This window comes from Bubalus kerabau, chromosome 16 (assembly GCF_029407905.1).
Source record: "Bubalus kerabau isolate K-KA32 ecotype Philippines breed swamp buffalo chromosome 16, PCC_UOA_SB_1v2, whole genome shotgun sequence".
Taxonomy (NCBI): domain Eukaryota; kingdom Metazoa; phylum Chordata; class Mammalia; order Artiodactyla; family Bovidae; genus Bubalus; species Bubalus kerabau.
In genome coordinates, this window is record NC_073639.1 from 66,665,136 (window position 1) to 66,687,590 (window position 22,455).

General features: G+C 55.0%; 3 protein-coding genes and 1 long non-coding RNA gene across 13 annotated transcripts in view; 1 reads left to right on the forward strand and 3 right to left on the reverse strand.

Moving 5' to 3' along the window:
• Window positions 1-2,494, reverse strand: part of GCN1 (GCN1 activator of EIF2AK4) — a 55,147-nt gene extending 52,653 nt beyond the window's left edge. For 2 of the 3 annotated variants that reach the window (XR_008703569.1, XR_008703568.1), the window contains exon 1: window positions 2,395-2,494. Coding sequence is in view for 1 of the 3 variants with exons in the window: in XM_055550523.1 (XP_055406498.1) it covers window positions 2,395-2,412 (18 nt within the window). In the remaining 2 variants the exon portion in view is untranslated. The remainder of the gene's footprint in view (window positions 1-2,394) is intronic. The other variant, XM_055550523.1, reaches the window with a different exon arrangement.
• LOC129630161 (uncharacterized) lies at window positions 682-5,462 on the forward strand. Of its 2 annotated transcripts, none has more exons than XR_008703570.1 (3): window positions 682-777; window positions 1,239-1,370; window positions 5,219-5,462. It is a non-coding gene; the product is annotated as an uncharacterized LOC129630161 (long non-coding RNA). The 2 variants fall into 2 exon arrangements; XR_008703571.1 differs by lacking the exon at window positions 5,219-5,462 and adding an exon at window positions 1,471-1,550.
• Window positions 3,696-7,743, reverse strand: RPLP0 (ribosomal protein lateral stalk subunit P0). The gene is made up of 8 exons (XM_055550528.1): window positions 7,705-7,743; window positions 7,354-7,455; window positions 6,230-6,405; window positions 6,044-6,131; window positions 5,761-5,907; window positions 5,469-5,654; window positions 4,507-4,647; window positions 3,696-3,927 (listed from the first exon to the last, which is right to left on the reverse strand). The coding sequence occupies exons 2-8, from the start codon at window positions 7,405-7,407 to the stop codon at window positions 3,763-3,765; spliced, it is 957 nt and encodes a 318-aa protein (XP_055406503.1). The 5' UTR covers window positions 7,408-7,455; window positions 7,705-7,743; the 3' UTR covers window positions 3,696-3,762.
• A 2,861-nt stretch (window positions 7,744-10,604) lies between these two features.
• PXN (paxillin) overlaps window positions 10,605-22,455 on the reverse strand; it is a 43,591-nt gene continuing 31,740 nt past the window's right edge. For 4 of the 7 annotated variants that reach the window (XM_055551008.1, XM_055551006.1, XM_055551005.1 and 1 more), the window contains 13 exons: window positions 22,247-22,362; window positions 21,740-21,876; window positions 21,427-21,628; window positions 20,351-20,486; window positions 17,994-18,854; window positions 16,700-16,975; window positions 16,178-16,468; window positions 15,420-15,521; window positions 14,991-15,161; window positions 14,715-14,888; window positions 14,097-14,178; window positions 13,851-13,999; window positions 10,605-12,811 (listed from right to left, as the gene is read on the reverse strand). In XM_055551008.1, coding sequence (XP_055406983.1) covers window positions 12,545-12,811; window positions 13,851-13,999; window positions 14,097-14,178; window positions 14,715-14,888; window positions 14,991-15,161; window positions 15,420-15,521; window positions 16,178-16,468; window positions 16,700-16,975; window positions 17,994-18,854; window positions 20,351-20,486; window positions 21,427-21,628; window positions 21,740-21,876; window positions 22,247-22,362 — 2,964 coding nt within the window. In that variant the 3' untranslated portion in view covers window positions 10,605-12,544. The remainder of the gene's footprint in view (window positions 12,812-13,850; window positions 14,000-14,096; window positions 14,179-14,714; window positions 14,889-14,990; window positions 15,162-15,419; window positions 15,522-16,177; window positions 16,469-16,699; window positions 16,976-17,993; window positions 18,855-20,350; window positions 20,487-21,426; window positions 21,629-21,739; window positions 21,877-22,246; window positions 22,363-22,455) is intronic. The other 3 variants (XM_055551009.1, XM_055551007.1, XM_055551011.1) reach the window with 3 other exon arrangements.

Here is a 22,455-nt window from a genome sequence, read left to right on the forward strand (position 1 = left end):
AATTTCAGGTTGGGACTTTCCCAGAGGTCCAGAATCCGCCTTCCAATGCAGGCAACTAAGCCCACGCACCTCACCTAGAAAGCCCATGCGCCACAACGAAAAGATCCCACATGCCGCAAATAAGACCCGATGCAGCCGTAAATAAAATAAATATAAAGGAGAAAGAAAATATTTTTTAAAAAATAGAAAAACTGAATTTCACATTAATGTGCTCTGTCATGAGTCTGCTTTCATCCATTGTGCTGACCATTTTTGATTTGAAAACACATGCTTCGGTTCAGGGAAAGCATCTTGAATTATTCTGTTGATGATTTCCTTGGATATTGAACCTCCTACACTTTTGTGTGGTCCTGTTTTACACTCTCCAGAGAGGAAAACTTCCAGCCTTTTGCCAAGATGGAGAAAGAAAGCTGGGGTTCTGAAGGCATGTGAACAGGGCTTTCAACCAACCCTCCTAACTTAACCCCTCCCCACTCACCCTCACATCCAGGGGTTAGCAGCTGCCACCAATTCCCAGATAGCAGAGACTCTACAATGTACATCAGGTTGGTTCTCAGCTTTCCGAACTGCTGGCTTAGGATCCTTTACCACTCCTCCCTTTCTAGCTTCCAAAAGTTTGCTGCTGTTGTCTGCTCCCCATTCTCTCAATTCTTTTTTTTTTTTTTAACTTTTTACTAGTTTCAGTAAGGCTGGAGGATAGCAAATTGAGATGCATCTTTATATCTATAATACACCCTCTACCTGAAATTCCCACATAGCTGTTTTTCCATGCTAATGGTAAGTTCCTGGCTACAGTTTCTCCCCAAAAGATTAAAGGGCATTTCAGGTACAAGGCTCTTCTTTTTCTTAATCAGAAAATGAATGTCAGCCACTTGGGACCCTGTCAGAACAAAAGTGAAGAAGAGCACACTAAGATTCTTCAGAGAAGTCATTTGTTGGTTGAGATCAGATGCAAAGAGCTTAAAAAGTTCACAGGTTTCTCTCTAGGGTAACGCTGTCCAGAAGCACTTTCTGTGCTGATGGAAATGTTCTTTTGCACTGTACCATGCATCAGTCACCAGCCACATACAGCTACCCAGGCACTGAAACATGGCTAGTGCAACCGAAGAACTGAATTTTTAATTTCATTTAATTTTAACTAACCTAAGTAGTTGGCTATTAATTAACTGGCTACTATACTGAACAACACAGCACTAGAGAGATTTTTTTTTTAATATTTATTTATTTGGCTGTGTCAGGTCTTAGTTGTGGCACGAGGAGTGCCCAGGCTCAGTTCCCCGATAGCATGAGGGTTCTTAGTTCCTGGACCAGGGGCTGAACCCGTCCGTGTTCCCTGCACTGGCAGGCGTATTTAACCACTGGAGCACCAGGTAAGTCCCAAGAAGTGTTTGCTTTTTTCATTTGAGTTTTAATGTTACACATTCAGCATGTATTCTCCCAACCCCTTTCAAAATACCCCTTTCTTTCCAGGATCCATCACAATAAACTCAACAAATTACCAGTCCCTTCCTTGCACAGGAAACTCACAATACACACATTCTGAATAATGAAGTTAAGGGCTCACTCTCTGGCTTCAGGGCCTTCTATCAAAACCAATAAATCTCACCCCGACACCCAAGTGAGCCAAGCTGTCCTTTTGAGACCTGTTTCATTTCCCATAATATTGTCTTTTCTCTCTAAAACACTCACAGCTACAAAGGAGGCTGGAGTGGAGGAAAAAAGTCCCCCGCCCCCCCCAACACTCAAGGTGACAAGACTCTTCCCAAGTTGTGACAGCTCTTTTATCTAACGCTGGACCTAATAATAACCACCAACTTACATGAAGCCCTACTTTATTTCATTGATTCCTCACAACGACCCTACGAGACAGGTATAAGTTTATCTCCATTGTATGGATGAAAAGACCGAGACTTGACAGGATTAAGAAACTTGCCCAGCGTCTTAGAGAAACTGATCAACTAGCACTCAAACTAAGATCTGTACGAATCCAAACACTATGCTTTAAGTCCCTGAGCGTAGTAGATGTCCGAGAAATATTTGCTGAATATAAAGTTTTAAGGCATAGTTGGCGCTGGCCGAGGTTCATGCTGGAGGGCTTCGGAAAAATGGAGCAGCTCTGAAAGGCTAACTGTGGCAACTTCAGGATCAAGAAGGGTCCGCCGAAGCCGAGGCCGGAGTCCGACTTGTCGAGCCCACGGCCAGTCTGCGCCGGCCGGGCGGAGAACCGGGACGAACCCGGGTCCGTGAGGGGTTGGCTCGAAGCTCCCCCAGGACCGCGCCCTCCGCAGCCGCCGCCCCCTAACCTCCTACGGCAGCTGCACTAGTGGTCCTACCAGACCGCCGCCCTTCGCGCCCAGTCGCTGACCGCGTTGGCCTCGCAGTCGCCCGCCTTACCTGCGTGTCCGCCGCCATCCTGCCGGCGCTGACTCCGGAACCGCTTCCGGAGCGCTTCCGGGTCACAGCGCGAGCCCACGCGGCAGGGCGAGGCCGGGAGCCGGCCCGGGCCCGGGGCCTGGCGCCCCCGGGTGGGACGGCGGTCGCCGCAGGCCGGGCTTTGACTCAGGCAGCCTGAGTGGGTTATCTGAGGGATACCGGGGACTATCAAGGCCTGCCAAGGGCGTGCTTTTTGACCCCCGGGTCCCAGGGCCCTTCTCAGTCCACCTCGTGGAAGACGAGGGTCCCTACAGCTCCGACCCACGTGTGCGCAGGCAGGTCCGGCCCAGGTACCCCCACGTGGGCCTCTCCTGTGTGAAGACAGTTTTACATAAGTGTGGCCTACTTGTTTGCTAGAGGGGTTTCCTTGATGACAGGGGCTGAACTCATTAACAGGCAGGCAGCGAAGTCGTTGTCTTATCCCGTGTGTTTGTACCCAGCACCAATGTTAGAAGATTCTGGAGCTGAGGGAGGAAGCTGCCCAAGGGCAACTCCTTAAACCAAGGCCACAGGGTAGGAGGCTGGGGCTAAATTTTATTCTGTATGCAAACCTGACAACTCGACCTAAATACGGTCTGAACAGATCAGTCCTTGTCTCTGGTATTAGCAATGGCTTTCTAACTTCTGAGTGCGTGCATGCTCAGCGGCTAAGCAACTCTTTGCAGGTAGATGGACTAGTAGCAGGTCAGGCTCCTGTCCATGGGACTTTCCAGGCAATAAGGGAATGGGTTGTCATTTCCTCCTCCCAGGGCATCTTCCAGATCTAGGGATTCAAACCGAGTCTCCTGGGTTGCAGGCAGATTCTTTACTGCTGAGCCACCTGGGAAGCCCCTTTGGACTTCTGAGACCTGGATACAACCAGTACTTACCTCATGACCCAGTACAGGATAAGTGATATGTATGATTCACAACACCTACAGGACATTTTCTCTCCTTAAATAACAGTGGCCACTAAATTGGAGCACCACCCAGTCTGAAACACCCCTGGCAGCACACATCTTAACTCAGTATGACACTAAGCCTACTTAAATTGAGTGACCCAGGCTTGTGGCCTGATGGTCATGGAGACAAATTTCAGTTTAACAAATATAGTTAACGCTGGGTAGAGACCAAGTATAGGATGCTAGGAGAGCAATGTGTCACTTTGAAAGAGGACACCCAAATGTCAATTTCAAATCAAGCTGATTTTACCATGCCTTTGGTTTCTAGCATACAGCACTATATAACCTTCAAACGCACAAAATGAGAAGCTCAGAGACTCATAAGAGAAGTAAGCCTTTATTTTCTCATTTCACAAATAATGCTGGCCTGGTTGGCTGCTTTTTGTGATTAGTCAAAAAGACCGAATCCCATATCCTCGTCCGACTCCTCCGACTCCTCCTTTGCTTCAACCTTGGCTGGGGCTGCGGTGGTGGCAGCAGGGGCAGCAGCGGGGGCAGCAGCCACGGGGGCAGCAGCCACAAAGGCAGATGGATCAGCCAAGAAGGCCTTGACCTAGAGCAAGGGCAAAGTTCACGGTCAAAAGGGTCATCTTAGCACCCCTACTACCCACAACCCTTCTGCCTCTGCAGAGATCTGGGTTTAAGGGCCCACTTCCATGTCAGTGAAGCCTTCCTCTGAAGTAACCAGGCAGGACAGCTTGGGTATAAGCCTGGTGAGCTCAGGCCCAGCTCTTACCCATTTAACTATACCTGCTTTAAATCGCGTAATTTCTAAAATCAAGAACACATCTCCCCTGCCTCCCAACTTCAAGTAGACAATTGGCACTCTGTAGCCAAAGGTTTCACACTTAGAAGACTGAACCAACTGTGGATCAAAACTCAAAAAAAAAAGAGGGGGGGGTGATTTCCAGAACTGAATTTGCTGTATTGTAGCAATTATTTACACTCAAGTTACATTGTATTTATAAGCGTTTACATAACATTCAAACTGGATTAGGTATTGTAAGTAACCTAGAAATGATGTAACCTAACTAACACCATTTTATTATATGACAGACTTGAGCATGGATTTTGGTATCCATGATGGAAGCACAACTATATTCTTGCTGTGGTCCCGGTGGGTTCTTTGTACCTTTTCAGCAAGTGGGAAGGTGTAATCAGTCTCCACAGACAAAGCCAGGACGCGCTTGTACCCATTGATGATAGAATGGGGTACAGATGCGATGGTCGGGTAACCAATCTGCAGGCACACGCTGGCAACATTGCGGACGCCCTGTGGGAGGAGGAAACATTCCTTTAGCTCTTCAGGCGTGACATCTTAAGAGACAATGAAGCGGAGCTCAACAGCACACAGGATTTGCTCAGTACCTCAGTCTCACACAGGACACTTCACCTAACACCAAATGCTTTCTGGCAGTGAAATTCAGACCCAGTTTAATTTACAAATGCTTTTTGCCCTTATTCTCAACAAGGGTGTTCCCTATACCATAACGATGGTATTTACTTCAAAAGCCACCGTTTTGTAGAAATATATAGTCACGGCATTCTGAGAAAAACGTTAGCTCCAGGTGTGAATTTCATCCACTACTGAGATTTCCAAAAGTAACCAGAGTTAAGAGTATATGTAATTACAATTGTCTATCTGTCCAAAAAAACAGGAATTATATATTGCATCACTTTAAGAGGATGTATTAGTGGCAAAAACTAAACAAGACTAAGGATGGCCTGAGAGAGCCTTTCTCCCAAGATAGTAGGGTACTTGGCAACACTTGTGTATTAATTACCTCATTTTCCTTATCCCTCTTTTGACTCACTGACACTCAAAATCTCACATCTTATTGCAGGTCCTAAAATGACAGCCCTTACTGTGTACCCAGCACGGTTCCAAGGCCTTACACTCATTAATTCATTAGCTCCTTCAACGATCCTATATTGTCATTGCCGTTTTAAGGATGAGGAAACTGAGATACAGATTAAACAACTGTTCCTGGTTATTAAACTGCTAGTCAGCTGCATTGCCAAGATCCAGCTGAAGCCAGACGCGCTCTCAACTATTAATGAGAAGGGAAGAGCCTAGAATGGGCCCTCGGGTACCTCCAGGAAGCGGGAATGCAGAGTTTCCTCTGTGATGTCAAGCACTTCAGGGTTGTAGATGCTGCCATTGTCAAACACCTGCTGGATGACCAGCCCGAAGGAGAAGGGGGAGATGTTCAGCATGTTCAGCAGCGTGGCTTCGCTGGCGCCCACTTTGTCTCCTGTCTTAATCAGCTGCACATCACTCTGAAGAACAAGGAGTTGGCAGTTAACCCCTGGATGTCCGGCAGGTCCAAGGCCACCGAGCCCCCACCGCTGGCCCAGCTAGCACCGGCAAGCCAGGTCCACTCACCAGGATTTCAATTGTGCCCCTGGAGATCTTCGTGGTGATGCCTAAAGCCTGGAAGAAGGAGGTCTTCTCGGGCCCCAGACCAGTGTTCTGGGCCGGCACAGTGACTTCACACGGTGCTATGGCACCAGCACGGGCGGCAGCTGGCACCTGAGAAAATGGGGAAAAAAAAAATGAACAGTGAGATGTCTTCTCTCCAGACACAACCTGAGATCAGTCAGTTTTGTTGCTTTTCAGGAGCCAAATTAATGATAAGGTCTCTCCAGTCAACCTGATTCTCCCTTACCTTGTTGGCCAGCAGCATGTCCCTGATCTCAGTGAGGTCCTCCTTGGTGAACACGAAGCCCACATTCCCCCGGATGTGAGGCAACAGTCTGCGAAGAGAAGTTTACGGAAGCAGGTCACTTTTTAACACCATTCCTCTCCAGGAAGAGGGAGGAGGACACTGAGAAGGGAGGATAAAGACACTGACTTCTCCAGAGCCGGGTTGTTTTCCAGATGCCCTCGGATGGCCTTGCGCATCATCGTGTTCTTGCCCATCAGCACCACAGCCTTCCCGCGGAGGGACATGCGGATCTGCTGCATCTGCTTGGAGCCCACGTTGTCTGCTCCCACAATGAAGCATTTTGGATAATCATCCAGAAGTTGCTACAGAAACAAGCCAAAAACAAGCAGTGTTTCACAGGAGCAAAGAGGGAAAAGGTTAAGAGAAACCAAATCCCGCAATCACCAGCTTCCATCTCAATGACCCTTTCCTCTAAGCTTTTGAAATGACACAGAGATTGGGACAGTTCCTCCTCCTATCGGCCACCTGAGTTAACACCAGTTTTGTCAAAGACTGGCTTGTTGAGTATAAACGATAACTGTTTCTACGGTAAATAAAAACTTAATTATAACTTTTGCTCTTTCCCCAATTATGAGGCATGTTTGATTCACTAAATGACTGCCTTAACAGAAAAAAAATACTGTTCCAAGTCAGATTTACAGCAATCAAAATACAACATAAAGGAAGTACAACGAAATAGTAACTTGTAGGACCTAGGCTGCGTGTATATAATCATTTTACAAAGTTTTTTGTTAAACTGAAAACCTGCATGATAAATGAGGAAGAACGCAAAGAACTAAATTCCACAACGCATCCTAAGGCTTGAAGAGCAGCGTGATTAGCATTTCTGGCCAGGAAGACCCAACTCAAGGCCATCTAAATTAAAGAACTCACATGGTTTCTTGACTGACAGGCTCTAAATAGACAACAACTTGCTCCATTATAATCAATCACTCATCGCCTCAGACCTTCTCAAAGATGGTGACAAGGCAGGAAAATTAGGACGAGTGCTATTTGAACTTCCGACAGGCTTGGGTTTGAATGCTCTTCACCTTAAGAACCACTTCACCTGCCTGAGTCTGTTTATCTGCAACACTGGGAGGGGGAAGGGCATGGATCTCGGGAAATTGTGAAAATTAAATGAAATGTGCCTAAAAAGACCTAATGTGGTAGCTAGGGAGTAGGCCCTCAGTACATGCCAGCTGATTGTCCCCATTAGTGCCTGGGCCCGAGGCAGCACGGTGGGCGGCTGGGGCCTACCCCAAACTTACGATGATCTTAAGGAAGTAGTTGGACTTCCAGGTCGCCCTGTCTTCCCTGGGCATCACGGCGGTGCGTCAGGGATTGCCACGCAGGGTTTAAAGACGATGTCACTGAGGAGAGAAAAGGAGCTCAAGCCACCCCGACACGCGTCCCCACAGCACGGCGGGCTCCAAGCCCAAGGCACACGCGGAGTAGGCCATGCGCGGGCGCCCGCCGCCCCAAGCCAGGGCTGTGGCCGCCGCACCCCCAAACCGAAGAGGCCGGACCCCCGCGGTCCCCAAGAGCTTCCAAAAGAACCCCCAATGACCCCCATCCTTCCCGCCACAGTTGCCGGTGCGAACACAGCGAGACGGACGAACCTCACACGAGGACGCCTGGCGAGAGGAGGGCCGCGCGTCGGCGGGCATCTTTTATAGGTGAGCGAAGCAGCCAATCAGAAGCCACGAGCAGAGCCCCCCGCCTATTGGCTGGAGCCAACGTCTGTCTGAAGAAATCGGATAGATGCAGGCAGCCATTGGGTGGCATCCCTGCCACTCCAACCATCAGGAAGCTGCTTTTAAACGAGGTGGTTAAGGAGGGCACTGCTGTGTGCTGGAGGCGCTTTCTCAGAGCTGCTGCCCTCTGCCGGGTTGGAGGTGCTGCCGTGTAGCGTTAGCGTTTACAAGCTGAGTTCACGTTTCCTTTGGTCGCCTGGCCAAGTCTCAACTACAGAGTATGACGCTGAGAAAGAACTCTCATGCTTAGAAACAGGATGGTCTCTCGTCTCCTCTACAGTTTGTTCTTCCCCCATCGAAACAAAGGGATCCTTTAAACCTAAGTCAGATCACTTCCTCATCTGCTCGCAATACTTTTGAGTCTCCCCATTTCCCTCCCAGGAAAAACCTAAAATGTAAATGGCCTACATGATCTGTTCCCCACCTCCACCCCATCATCTCATCTCCGATTTGCCTACTGACTCATTTCCTCCCAGCTGGGTGACGCTCCCATTTCAGGGCTCATGCACTCTCTATTCCCTCTTCCTAGAAGGCTTCCTGCTAATATCCACACCTCCATCGCGTCTTGGCTCAATGATCACCTGCTAAAGGTCTATCCCGATTGCCCTATTCAAAATTACCCCCCAAACCACTCCCACTTCCCTCTTCCTCCGGTTTAACTTTTTGGTAGCACTTCCACCTAGTAACACACTAAAATAATTTGTCTCTCTCTCTGCCGTGAGCCTGGCACCTATGGGCATATAATAAACATTTGTTGAATGAATGAATGCAGAGTTTGCAGTCAGATAACCTGAATTCATATCCTTATTCTGTCACTTGCTAGATTGGTCATCTTAGGAAACGATTTCACCTTGCTGACCCTCTTTCCCTATCTGTAAAATGAGGATAATAGTATTCACACCCCATGAGGATTACGTGAGTTATGTGTTAACACAGCTCCTGGAATGCAGGAGGAGATCACTTAATGTCAACATATTTTATTACACTTTCATTCAACATTTATTTGAACAATTGTGCTATATCATTAAGTATGTTTTTAATGAATAAGCTTAGATCCTAGGGTGGGAAGGGGAGGGGTGATTCTCCCCAACTCCATCCTTTTAACTTGACCAAGTTAGAACCCCTGGTATTGTTTTCAAGCCTCCTGACGATAAGCCTGTATAGACAACTGCTGGAGTCCATTACTGCTAAGATCTCTTCTTAGTGACAGGGTATTACTGCATGCTCAGCATTGTACTAAGTACTTTATGCACATTACTGCTGTTCATCTTTGCAACAAACCCCCAAGGAAATACAGTACTAGTACCATTTTACTGGTAAGGAAATTCACAGAGGTTTAATAATTCACCCAAGTCCCTCAACTGGTAAGTGATGGCTTCAGAACCAAAACATAAAAGCAAGTTCAAAGCCCATGAGTCTCACTATGCTATACAGTCCCTTCCAAACCCTAAGGCTGTCTTCCTTCAAATGCACTTTTGCAAGGATATACATAGTGACATATTAACTTCCCAAGGACATCCTGCCTCTGATGATATTGTCGCTAATTATAGTACATCAATATAATGGAATACCATGAATCCATTAAAAAATGATGCCCATCTCTATTTATTGACACGGGAAAACATAAAGTACAGTTGAGTGAGCCAGTTACAACGAAGTGGACCTGTTCATTTACGTAAGTCCAACATGAGCTGGAAATATGATTTTTGGGTGAGGGGTGAAGGTGATTTTCACTTCTGAGCTCAATGAGAAATGGTCAAGGTTCAGACTTAAAATCGACATGCGGCTTTTGGAGGACCATTCCAAACAACAGGGAGACTGCAAAGCTACAAAACTGTCCAGGAAGCTTGCAAAGGCCCAGGACTGGAGTTATGGCTCTGACAAGAGCCAAGGAGGAAGCATGCATGCAAATACAGACATGACCACCAGGGGGCAGTGGAGACCCATTCTCGACTATTATGTCAGTTCAGTTTAGTCGCTCAGTCCTGTCCCAACTCTTTGCGACCCCATGGACTGCAGCACGCCAGGCCTCCCTGTCCATCACCAACTCCCAAAGTTTACTCAAACTCACGTCCATTGAGTCGGTGATGCCATCCAACCATCTCATCCTCTATCGTCCCCTTCTCCTCCTGCCCTCAATCTTTCCAAGCATCAGAGTCTTTTCAAATGAGTCAGTTCTTTGCATCAGGTGGCCAAAGTATTGGAGTTTCAGCTTCAGCATCAGTCCTTCCAATGAATATTCAGGACTGATTTCCTTTAGGATGGATGGGTTGGATCTCCTTGCAGTCCAGGGGACTCTCAAGAGTCTTGTCCAACACCACAGTTCAAAAGCATCAATTCTTTGGCGCTCAGTTTTCTTTATAGTCCAACTCTCACATCCACTTGCAACAAGGAAGGTTCTACACCCAAGGTATGGAGCCAGAACTAGGGGGCAGTGGTGGTGTCTGGTCAACATAAGAACAGAGACAAGCCCTGGATTCACAGCCTGTCTCTGTGCTCGTTCACAGGATATCGGCTCTCTCTGAACCTCTTTCCCATCTGTGAGTGGGAGGCCACACCCCTGCGCCCATGGGAGGCAACCCATGGCAAATTGCAGTGGGTAAGAAAGCCAGGAGGCCCACAAGTGCCCCGTGAGGGCTTTAGCCTCAGGTAAGTGAACTGCAGTGATTGACCCTCAAACTGTGGTGCTTGTGAGTCTGGGGAGGGTTTGGTCTCTCTTCTGGGGCTGAGCTGTTCGTCTCGGACCACAAAGAAATGGCACTAGCACCGGTGAAAATAATGGCAAACTTTATTGGCATAAATCACAGGAATTAAAATGGGAAAAAGCCAGGTTATAAGTTTACAGAGGAAAAAAAAAATTAAAAATCAAATAATCAAATAACCATCCACCCAGAGGGTAGAACCTCTGGAAGCCCCAGATCCTCTAGGGAAGGGGTCTGGGGTGGGTCACTGTAAACAGAGCAATAAGGCCTAAGAGTAGAAGTGGAGACATCAGACCTGTGGCAGGACCTGGCCGAGCTCCCCAGACCCAGGCTGCTCCCAGCCCCACCTCCAAGGAGGGACCCCCTTCCCCTCCTGAGAGGCTCAGGACACCCAGCCTCTGGTGAGGTTGGTGGTGTGGGTCTGGCTTGTCCTCACTTAAGACCCCACTGGGGCCCCGTTCCACCTACCGGGAACCCCAGCCCTGCCTGTCTCATCCTCAGGGGGCTTCCTGTTGCCTCCTGCTGTTCTTGTCCCTCCACCCAGAATCCTATCAGGCCCCCAGGCAACAGCCTGGGTGGGCTCTCTCCTGGGGGGGCCACCACCAGTCTCCAGGGAAGGCAGGAAATTTGGGGAAGGGACGCACCCAGTGGAATCAACAAGACTAATGGTCAAAATCAGATCCCAGCTTTCCTGAGGAGGCAGAAGAAAGGACCCCCAGAGTAGCGGGGGGAGGGGGCTGAGAATGTTCTCTTTGTGGCCAGAAAGTTCACAGGGGCGTGAGCACTCCTAACAGCTTACACAGGGAAGGGGCACCCCCAGAGTGGACGTCCCCCTCTCTCCCCGCTCAGAAACAGGACGGATGAGGTTCGGAATTCTCGGCCCCAGAGGGCAAGACACCGTTCAGGTGGGTTTCAGTGAAGAGCTTGCTGGCCTGGGGAGTAAGGAAGGGGTTCGAAATACAGCAGTTTATAAAAACAGTCCCGGAGAGCTATGAAGTTAAAGATAGGGAGTCAACAGAGCCGCTCCCTGTTCACCTGCTTGTGCTAAGAAAAAAATAAGATACGAATTGCTTCCCCGCCCCGAGCCTTCAGTACAAGGCAGGCCCCGTGTATCCCGCAGCCACCGTGGTGCACACGGGGAGGAGTACAAAAGGAGTCGTCTGTAAAATCTCTTCAAAGTCAGTTTCGTATAGAGAAGTAAAAGCAACTCAGACGATATGAATCCAAACCTCAGTGTAGAAAACTATCAAAGTCGGTACAGTGTCTGGGCAACGGGGTGACATTCACCACCTCACGCGGCCCCAGGAGACGGAGGAGGTGCCTGGAAAACATTATTGCTGGAGAGGCCTTTCTCAGTAGAACCAGAGCAGTTGTGGGGGGGTGGGGGGCAGGTGTTGGGGGCAGCTGCCCAGGCCTGGGGAGACGGGAGGGGCAGGAGGCACGTGAGGAACCTTCCGTGGCCCCGCGGGTACGTCCACCCTTGGGTGGATGGGTGGGTGGATGGGTTGGGTGGATGCTGGCATTGTCTGGGGGGAGCTTGTGTCCACCCCGGTACTCTCAGAACAAGGCTGATGAGGTTGGGGTTGGGGATAAGGATGCAAAGAGGCCCCCGTCTGACCCTGCCTGCCCTCCCCACCCCCAGCTCCACTGCCAAAATACAAGTAAGAGATGGCTCCAGTGTGGGGTGCTGGCTTGGCCAGGCGGGCTTGTGGGGACGCAGGTGGGACCCTCCAGCCTCTGCCTCGGGGGAGGGTGATGGGCTGGCAGCCTGGGGGAGCCTCGGGAGGAGGAAGGTGGCCCAGCGGCGCTGGCAGGGGGCAAGAGAAGCAGGCAGGACCCCTCAGTGTCCTCTCACCATCGCCGAGGACACGGTTCCAGTTTCAGTCGGGTTGGCCCCTTCGCCACCGCCCCCCACCCCGGCCCCCCCGGGACGAGACCTCTGGGTCCCAGCAGCAGTGAGGAGGCTGGGCCAGGGAAGGGGCCACGGGGAGGGACGAGGGCGCCTAGCAGAAGAGCTTGAGAAAGCAGTTCTGACAGTAAGGCTTGTCGTTCTGCTCCTTGAAGGTGCCCTTGTTGAGCTGCTTGAGGCAGAAGGCGCAGACGAAGTGCTCGGGGTGGAACTTCTTGGCCATGGCGGTGATGCAGCGGCCCGTGATGGGCTTCTGGCAGCCCGAGCACAGCGAGCCCCGCCGCTCGTGGTAGTGCGCCTCGCAGTAGGGCTGCCCCTCGTGCTCAAAGAAGCTGCCGTGGACGAACGGCGTGAAGCACTCCTGGAGACAGAGGAGGGCGGGGGGCTGTTCAGGCTGGGGGGCTGGGGGCCGAGGCAGCTCCCGGGTGACGGGCAGGGGACCGTCAGGGCGGCCACACTGCAAACGATTCCCCCTCGACAAGTGTTTTCGACATGCCGAGTGTGGCGCTAAACCCTTACTCCGCTCTCCCGGTAATGACCTCGACCTCAGCTCTCCCGGTAATGACCTTGACCCGCTGCTGCCAAGTTGCGCTGCTGTTTTTGCTGTTTAGTTGCTCAGTCACGTCTAACTCTTTGGTGACCTTACAGACTGTAGCCTGCTAGGCTCCTCTGTCCATGGGATTCTCCAGGCAAGAATACTGGAGTAGGGTGCCATTTCCTTCTCCAGGGGATCTTCCTGACCCGGGGTTCGAACCTGCATTTCCTGCATTGGCAGGCAAATTGTTTACCACTGAGCCACCAGGGAAGCCTGCTAAGTTGCACTGCCTGGATTCAAACACAGGTCTGACTCCTGGGCACTGCAGCATATGTGCCCAGAAACCCTGGTGTCAAAAAAAAAAAAGGGTTCTGAGGTCAAACTCCGCATCCTAGATTCCCCTTTATAGAGATCCACAGGCACACTCAGGTATATTAAAGGCTCTGAGAAGTCCTGCAATGAACAGTGTTTCCCAAACTTACATAATCAGGGGACCCCTGCCGGAACCCTCATAACATCTGGGGGCCATCATCCCCCAGAATGCAGTCTGGAAACCATCCTCCATTGTCCGCCAAGGCTGCTGAAGGCTTGTTACCTCATTTCACTCTCACATCCCCTTCTCCTGGACCTGGCCTGACCCAGGGGCGGCTGCACAGGTCTGCCTTGCTCTCGTTTCTCGCAGCCCCTGCACAAGCCCTGGTCCAGGACCGACTATGCTTGAGGGAGTGCGCTGCCTGCCTTCCCACCTGATCAAGAACCTCAAGCGGGCCCTGTAAGTCAGCTTCAGAAAGCACAGGGAGGCAGCCACTTCTCCCCGCAATGGCCCGCTCTCAGCCCCTCCAGAGAAAGCGACGGGGCTCCTTACCCGACACACAAAGCACTCGGGGTGCCAGAGGGTGTTGAGGGCCGAGATGTAGTTCTCCAGGATGGCCCGGGCGCAGCCGCCACACTTGGGCGCGAACATGTCAAAGTAATCCTTGCGGCAGTAGGCCTTGCCATCTTTCTCGTGGAACCCTGAGGGGCGGGGGTTGGGGGGCAGGTTAGGCTTCGGGGGTCCTGACTCAGCAAGGGCTCCCCCCGCACCACAGCCCACCTCCCCGAGGCTCAGTACCTTCAGGCCCGAAGAAGGCTCCACACTGGGCACAGAAGAAGTGCTCAGGATGCCACGTCCGGTCGAGGGCTGTCACCACTTTCTGTGAAAGCCAAGCGTGCGGCCCCAGCTGAGCGGCTGGCACGCGCGACAGACTCCCCCCACCCCCAGCTGAGAGAGACCCGCAGGCCAGGGTGTCCTTCCCGTACCCCCTCCACCGGTCAAGGAAGGAGCTGACGCTCCCCAGATGGGGGTCTCTCCCAGCTGTGCTCTGAACACCACTGAGAATTCTGATTTACTGAAAAGGACGTGACGTGCCAAACACGCTCTGTCTCCTGTAATCCTCACGGGCAGTTGAGGTCATACGTTCTACTGGGCCACCCATCTTTTAAGTGTAGACATGGAGGCCCAGAGAGGCTAGGCATTTCCCTAACGTCTCACAGCAGAAAAGCGAGGGAGCCCGCACTCCGCTCCACCTATCCTCGGCAGAAGGGAGTGGGGAATGGCTGCATGATGGGCATTAGGACCAGCCGCGCTTCAGGCTAGAGGGTGAATCCGTTTCCCGGCTGTGTGTGCTCAGGCCTGCGAGTGACCTCTCTGGGCCTCGCCTGGCCCCCACCCCTGCACCTGGGCACTCACATCCAGAATGGGCCCATTGCAGTAGTAGCAGCGCGGAGAGAAGAGGTTGTGATAGTCCTTTTCACAGTAGGGCTGTCCATCCCGCTCAAAGAAGTTCCGGGAGCCGATCTCCTCCTGGCAGTGGGTGCAGACGAAGTGCTCGGGGTGCCACGTCTTGCCCATGGCCGTCACCACCTGACAGAGGGGCGTGGGATGCGGTTCAGGACCCAGCCCTGCCCCTGCGCCGGGCACCCTGCCTCCCATGCCCCCCGGCAACGCCCCACCCCTCCTCATCACCTGCCCCGCGATCGGCTTTTTGCAGGCCCCGCAGACCCCCTTGGCGACCGTGGCGACCCCCAGTTTGTTCAGGTCAGACTGCAGGCTCCCCAGCATGCTGTCCAGCTGGCTCCCGGGCTTCGGGGGGCCCCCTGGGGGAGAGCTGCTCCCCGTCTTCCCCTGGGCCATAAACTGCAGAGACAGGGAAAGAGGGCAGGTCAGGACACCTGGGCCTTGGGGGCAGGGACTTGCTGCCGCATGAGGGCATCTCTCCCTCCTGGACAGACAGGTTGAGGCGGGCGGAAGTGTAGCCCCTCCAGGGGCCTTGGAAGCCTTCAGGTGGGAACCGTCTCCACAACGCATCCGGGGGTCCCAGGGGCTCACGGTGGGCCTGACCGGGCCCCGGAACACACCACAAGCAGGACCTGCAGCCCCAGCCTCGGCACTGACCCCTCCCACGTCCTGCCCTTCAGGGCCGCTCTGCCTGCCGTTCAGAGGCCAGCCAGCCACCCAGCACAGCTCGCCATCTGCTCTCTGTTCCAGGTCCTGGATCTTAGAGGAGGAAACGAGAAGGATTGCTTTTATTTTTTTTTAGTTACAAAAGAAAGAATAAGAGAACTTGTCACTAGACCATATCACAAAAGGGACTTCAGGATGAGATAAGAGAATGGATTTTTTTCCCCCCTACTGGCAGTAACCAAAATCAGGAGAAAAAGTCTACAGAAAAACCACCATGAGAGAGGGGCCCAGGGAGAGATGAAGAGTGAGAAAGAGGTAAGCCCACCAAAGGCACGGGACTGAAGGGGTGGAGGTGATGAGTCAGAGAGCCAGGGGGCCTGGCCAGGTACCAGACCTGGGGCTGCAAGGGACACAGGCTTGGTTTTCCTTCTGAGGACAGCATCCTCAAAGGGAGCCTGGGGCAGGACCGAGGGGCGGCTGACACCTCAGGGGAGGGAGCGAGCATGGACATCAGGTGAAGCGAGGGCCCAGGGTCAAGGCCAAGTCCAAGGAAGGGCTGTGGTGCCTCGCAGGTACCTTGTGGATGGAGGCACAAGGCCAAGTGCAAGGATGGACATGATATCTTGTGGATGGAGTGACAGAGTGGTGTGTGTGTGTGTGTGCATGCGTGCGTGCGTGCGCGCGCAGAGTGGGGACGCTGCTGGAGCATAAGGACAGGCACAGGTGGGGCTGGGCCCCAGGAGGCCTGCCTGCATCGGGGGGAAGAGCGGATCCTCATCGGTCTGGCAGCCTATGGACCTCACGGAGCGGGGTGCAGCCACGCACGGGGTGGGGCCCTGCACGCCGACTCCCCGCGGCCCCGTCCCAGTGCTCTGGACCCCAGAGGGGCCGCAGTGGGTGGGCGGGCTGGGCAGGGGAGGAGAGCTGCTGGCCGAGGCGTCTTTGCGGTGCTGGAGCAGAGGGCTGGGAGGAGGAAGAGAAGAAGGCAGAACAGAGAAGGTTCTCCGCAGGGGAATAGGAGAGCCAGGAGGGAAGACGACCTGGGAGGGAGAGAAGAGGGACAGAGGTGAGCACGGAGACGGTGGAGGAGACAGCAGCTCGGTGGGTGGGGGCTCCCGGGGCCCTCTCACTCTTAGCATCAGGGGTGAGGCTGGCCTCGCGAGGACGCAGGATGGCCCCCCTCGCCCGCCCCGCCCCACTTGCCCTCTGGCCAGGGCTGGGCAAGAACCAGAGGCCCTTTCCGCCCCGGCCCGGCAGCATCTGCTCACTACCTTCTCCACCAGCTGCCCCCCAGCCCGCCTCCCACGCGGCTGCACAGTGATGACGACGCCCTCGGTCAGCCAGTCCTCGGTGGAGGCCCCTGCGGCCCCCGAGGCCTCCTCTGCCTCCGGCCGGATGCCCAGCCGACCCTGCAGCTCGGCGATGAGCCGCTCCTGGGACGGGGTCCTGCTTAGGGTGGCGGGGTCCAGCCGGCGGCGAGGGGAGGGCTCCCGGGACATGGGGTGAGCGTGGCCGGTCTCCCGGCTCCTCCTGATCACCGAGCGGATCTAGGGGGGAGGCACACTGTCACAGGCCACTCTGGGGTCAGCGGAGGCGGCTCAGTCCACACTCGGGGGTGGGGGGGGGTGCCCAGGAGGGGAGGGCAGAACCCAACCATTAGAGATGAGCCGAGCAGAGCTAGGGCAGAGGCAGGGGGCCCTGACCTTGGGTTAGACCCTGAACTTCCAGGGCCTCAGCTTCTCCATCCTTTAAATGGGGTAATGGTATTTTTTTTTTCAACGGCTTTAAGGAGTTATTACAAGAATGATGTGAAAGAACGTTAAGTGGGCATTCTCGAATGGGCTTGAGACTTTTCCTTCCTTTTTTTTGTTTCTTAATAGAAACAAAAAAAATAGTCTTTTCTTCCAGTATATCCTTTAACCAGTTGGTTTTTTTTTCCTCGTTTATATAAGAAGGATTATAACCTACTTGTTTTTAGCAGTTCGGTTTCATTTTGTTGTCGCTTTTGAAAAGGGCCTAAAAATTTCAATCAAGCAAAAAGCAGATAATAACATGACGTCAGCCACAGCTCACTGGGGACGGCATGCTGTGTTCTTCCAAAGCACTTTCCAGGCATTGTTTCATTTAATCCTTTGGACAACCTTGGGGGAAATGGTCTATTTTCCCTCATTTTAAAGATAAGAAGACTGAGGCTGGTGGCTGGGGTGGGGGTTGCCCAAGGTCACACGGGGCACGCGAGTTGGAGGCGTGGTTTGTATTCACTTCTTGCTGGTTCCAAAGCCCATGCTTTTAACCATTCCACACACATCCCATCAGGATGTCAGGCGAAGCTCATCTAAAGGAAAAAGCCTTCACTGAGCAAGAGGCTGGCTGTCACTAGGACATTCCGGGGGCCAGGGAGCTCCGCTGGCCCCACAGAGCCCACTGCCCGGCGCTGGCCGTTGGGGTCTCAGGCCGCAGCCTCTTGTAACCGGCCGCCCAAGCAGAGCAGACATGCGCAGACAAGGAGGCTGCATGCAGCCAGCCAGGCGGGGCCACGCCGAGCAGCTGGGCGAGCGCGCCTGCCTGGCTAGATGTGGAAATCCTCTCAGTGGTGCTGGGCGTGTCCACGGCCACAGCCCGTGGGAGTTCTGGCCGGTCCATCCTGGCCTCGGTGGTGACTTCGGTGGTGCCCTCTGGCCTCCTGGGGGTCTCAGGTCCCCGGGCTGGCCTGACCAGGCCACCTGCCGGGGGCATCTCTCCACCTAGCTGCTCGTCCTCAACGGGGGTATGGCAGCCGCTCTCCGGCGCCCCTGGCTCCAGCCTTGCCCTCTCCTGCCATCCACGTTCCTCCGCGAGGCTCCAGGTATCGGGGAAGACGGCCTGACGGTCCACAGCCACGACGGCCGGCTCGGTGACCTCCTGGAAGCTGGGAGCAGCTCCCTGCGGGGGCTCAGGCCTGAGTGCCCCCAGAGCCCATGGCCCCTGCCAAGTGGCAGCCACCGCCTCTTCCGGGTGCAAAGCGTTGGCTAACGGCGCTTGGGGGGCCCCAGGCTCCTGGGGACCTGTGACCCCAGGGTAGGGTAGAATGGGGCCAGGAGGCGCCCTGCAGAGCTCCCCGACCAGGTCTGGTGGGTCCCTCCGAACGCGAGCCTGGCTCTCTACACTCAGCGGCCCCGGCCAACCCTCTGTGGAGGGAAACCTTGAGTTGGGGGTGTCAGGCATCACCCCAAAGCCAGCCAAATCGAGCTGGCCGGGGGCCACGTTGTCCTTGGCGCAGAGGACGCCCAGGGTGTGGCTGTGGCCTTGAGGGGAGGGCTTCCGAGGGGGTGGCAGGCCTCCAGAGGGCCCGGCAGGAGGTGGAGGGGAGAGGCTGTGGTGTGAGGATGGAGCTGAGCCGGGCGGCAGCCCCGAGGAGCTCAAGGCCACAGCAGAGGAGGAGCTGGTCTGGAGGAGGAGAAAGACAAGAGACAGGGGGGAGGAGAGAGATGGGAGAGGTGAGGAGGGGCACGCACTGGGGGGCAGACCGGGCCTCAGGGCTCTGACAGCCCCTGGCTACGCTGACCAGACCATCTGCGCTGACAGCCCCTGGCCACACTGACCAGACCATCTGCGCTGACCAGACCAAGATGGCAGCAAAGCTGAAGCAGAACAACTGGTTCTGGAAGAAGACTCAGCCCCTAGAAGGGTTTTCCTGGGCTCCACCTCCCTGGCTCCCATCTACGTTCCCCATCCAGGGAGCCCGAGTCCGACTCCTGGTGGGGGAGCCAGATCCCACATGCCGCAACTGAAGACACCACATTTTGCACCTGGAATCTGGCGTAGCCAAATAAAGATTTTTGTCTTTTTGGAAAAAAAAAAAAAACAAAAAAAAGAACCCCGGGAGCAGAAAGCAGCCTCTGACCCACGCCTGTGGGGCTCCTAGTCCAAATAGGGACAAGAGAGAAGAGATTAAAATGGGGTGGACCGGGGGAGGTCAGCCCAGACATGATTAGGAGACAGGCAGCCGCAGGCAGCTCCCGGATCTCTCTCCCTGGTGATCCCAGCTCTCCTACATGCCCCCGAAACCTTGCTCCTGGGGCTCAATGAGAACCAGCACAGCTTCTCAAGGGGGTCTCAAGGGGGTTTGAAAGCGACAAAGTGCAAAGGGCACTGGGGCGCGGTTCCCGCCTGAGTCCAGCGTACACACTCCTGACTGTGGCCACTCAGGAGGTTCACACACGCAGGCCACTGCCCCGCCCCAGGTGAAGCCTGAGAGGCTCAGAGGTGCCCCTGGGGCCCAGAGCTGGTGCCCCTCCTCCAGTTCCCTAACCATGCTCCCCCAATCCCGGGAAGGGGGGAGTCAGTAACGGTCAGGAACTGGAGTTCAGTCACTATCAGGACCCACCGAGGCACTGCCTCCTCTACACAAGCAGGTGGTGGGTAGGGGACAGGGCACCTCTGGCAGATGTGGCCCAAGAGCCTGATAGATGAGGTTTCCCAGACAAGAGCCTGTGGGCCTCGGAGGCCCATGGAGGCTGGAAGGAGGCCGGCGAAGGAGCCAGAGGCAGAAAAGAAAGAGGACACGCTGGGGACGCCAGCCAGCGTGGGAGATGGGGCTCCGGGACAAATGACCTCTGGGCGAAGGATCCCACCCGCCAGCGGAGCCCGCCATCCCCCGCCAAAAGCAGCCACCAACACTGGGCCCTTTGTCCCAGCCTCCTGATCCTTGCCTGGGTGGCGGGGAGCTGGGAGCACCCAGGCAGGAAGGAATGTCCTGCTGAGCACGTCCCCAGCCTTCACAGGCTGCTGGATGCCCCCGTGTCCCAGGCTCGGGGCGAGGCACCCAAACCCTGAGCGGCCAAGTCCCAGCCACTCACACTGGGGTATGGGAGGGGAAAACTGGGGGCTTCTGAGAAGGCAGGGCAGGGGAGAGAGCGGGGTGGGGGGGGACCTCAGGGCACCTTAAAATCCGACAGCGAGGCCATCAGCTCGTCCAGCTCCCTGGTGGCGGAGGAGGCTGAGATGCGCGTCTGCTGCTGACTGGAGGTGACTCGCTGGGGACTGCTCATCTCGCCCTGGTTCACAGTGATGGTAGGGCTGCGGGCAGGCAAGGAGGCATCAGCAGGGACCCCTGGGGCCAGCCCGAGCGCCCCTAGCATGGCCCTCCCCTCCCCAGGGGAGGGTCAACACTTCGGCTCTGACACTGGGGTCCAGCCGCCACCCAACCCCAGGGAAGCCCACCAGCTCCCAGTCTCTCCTGGGGACACGTCGCTGGTGGGTGGGGGGGCACTGCTGTTGGCCAGGGGGACAAAGCGCCAAGCGGAGCTTACGGGGGAGAGGAGAAGGCAGCTCACATGGCACCTTTCCCAGAAGCCCAAGCCCAAGCCTGCCTGTGCAACAAGCCCCGGCATCCTGTGCGGCCTCCACGACACTAGACACACACGCAAGGCTGTTGCAACCATGCGGAAACACAGAGAAGGGCTGACCCTGGGGAGGCGCTTACCATGTGGACTCGGTACACGTGTTCTAAGGGTCTTATCAGGTCTCAGCCCACTGAGGTGGGTGGTCTCATCCCCACGACCTCACTTCCCCTTATTCCCTTCTACAGATGGGAAAACGAAGGCTTCAAAGATGACACTCCCTAAGTGAAGAGCCAAGATGTGGCCCCGATTGCGTGGCTCCGAAGCCTACACTGGGGGACTTCCTTGGGGGTCCACTTCAGGGGCCACGGGTTCCAGCCCTGGTCAGGGAACTAAGATCCCACAAGCCACACGTGTAGCTGGAAACAAATAAAAAGCCTGCACTGACAGCCGCTGGGCTGGGGTGCCCTCGGTGCGCCCAGCCGTCTGTCCTCCGTGAGGGATGGTGGCTCGCTGAAGGTAGGCCTGTGTCCACGTGACTCACTGCCGTCCCCCAGGGCCTGGTGCAGGGCCCGGCAAACAGCAGGAACTTCAGGGGTGACACCAGGGATGAGCACAGGATGGGCAGAGTGAGACTGAGACCCTCCCCGGCCCGGGAGGGCCCCATGGAGACTCACACGGGGCTGGGCACGGAGCTCTCCAGCTCATCCAAGAGGTTCTCCACGCTGGGCCGCAAGTCCTCCAGGCCCCGGCCACCGTTCCGTTTGGGCTTCTCTTTGGTCAGCGGTCCAGCTTTGCCCCCCAGCAGACTGTTATTCTCTGGGACGCCATAGTGGGTGCTCAGAGCCCCCGGCAGTGGCGGGCTGGAGTTCGCCTCATCTTGGGAGAAGGAAAGAGAAGAGCCACTCAGCCCTGAGCCCCTCAGGGACCCAAGACCACCAGGAGGGGTTGGAGCAGGGGCGGAGTGGGGGACCCCTGGCCCAGTCCTACCTGCGGGGAAGCCCGGGGGATTATGCTGCACGGCGTTCAGCTCCAGCAGCAGGCGGTCAAGCTCGGAGAGGTTGCTGCCCAAGGAGGAGCTCATGACGGTGGGCGAAGGCTCAGCTGACTTCTGCTTGTTGGGGAAGCTTCAAGAAGCAAAGGGAAGGCTGTGGTGAGAAAAGCTCCTCAAATCCTCCAGGAGAAGCAGGAGGGGGCGGGGGGGGGGATGGGAATCCGACATCTCCAGCTGCCCAAGGACAGAGTGTGGGGAAGGGATGTGGTGAGAAGAGAGGAGAAAGGAAGTGTTGCTTCAGTTCCTGAACCTTCCTCCATGCAGGGCGGTGTGACACCCAGCCCAGTGGCTGCATGGGGATGGCAGATAAGGCCACACCGGGCCTTCCGCAGTAACCCGAGGACCCAAGGAGGAACCCCCGCCCCCCTCCAGCGCCCTGGCGCAGCCTCGGCTGACTCAGCCCAGCATGTGTGGGATCCCCGGGCCAGGGGAGGGGCTGGCACCTGTACACGTGGTCTTCCTCGCCGGCTCGGGGACACGGGGGCCCGCCGCCGTCCTGGGGGTTGGAGGCACTGGAAGTCTTGGCACTGGAGCCGTACACGGGGGATGAGGACTGAGGCTGTGGGGAGGACGGTGCTCAGGGCCTCCCCGGGGGGCGGGGGTGGGTGGAGAAGGAACAGCCTGCATCACCCCCGGGGCCTCCCGCTCACAG

Bases quoted from the DNA above. Each gene is read 5' to 3' on its own strand.
- RPLP0 (XM_055550528.1), bottom strand. From the start codon at position 7,407: ATGCCCAGGGAAGACAGGGCGACCTGGAAGTCCAACTACTTCCTTAAG. The intron at 5,908-6,043 runs GTAAGGGAGAAT...CCATTTTCTCAG, and splicing joins ACATGCTGCTGGCCAACAAG to GTGCCAGCTGCCGCCCGTGC. The intron at 5,655-5,760 runs GTGAGTGGACCT...CTTGTTCTTCAG, and splicing joins GGGGCACAATTGAAATCCTG to AGTGATGTGCAGCTGATTAA.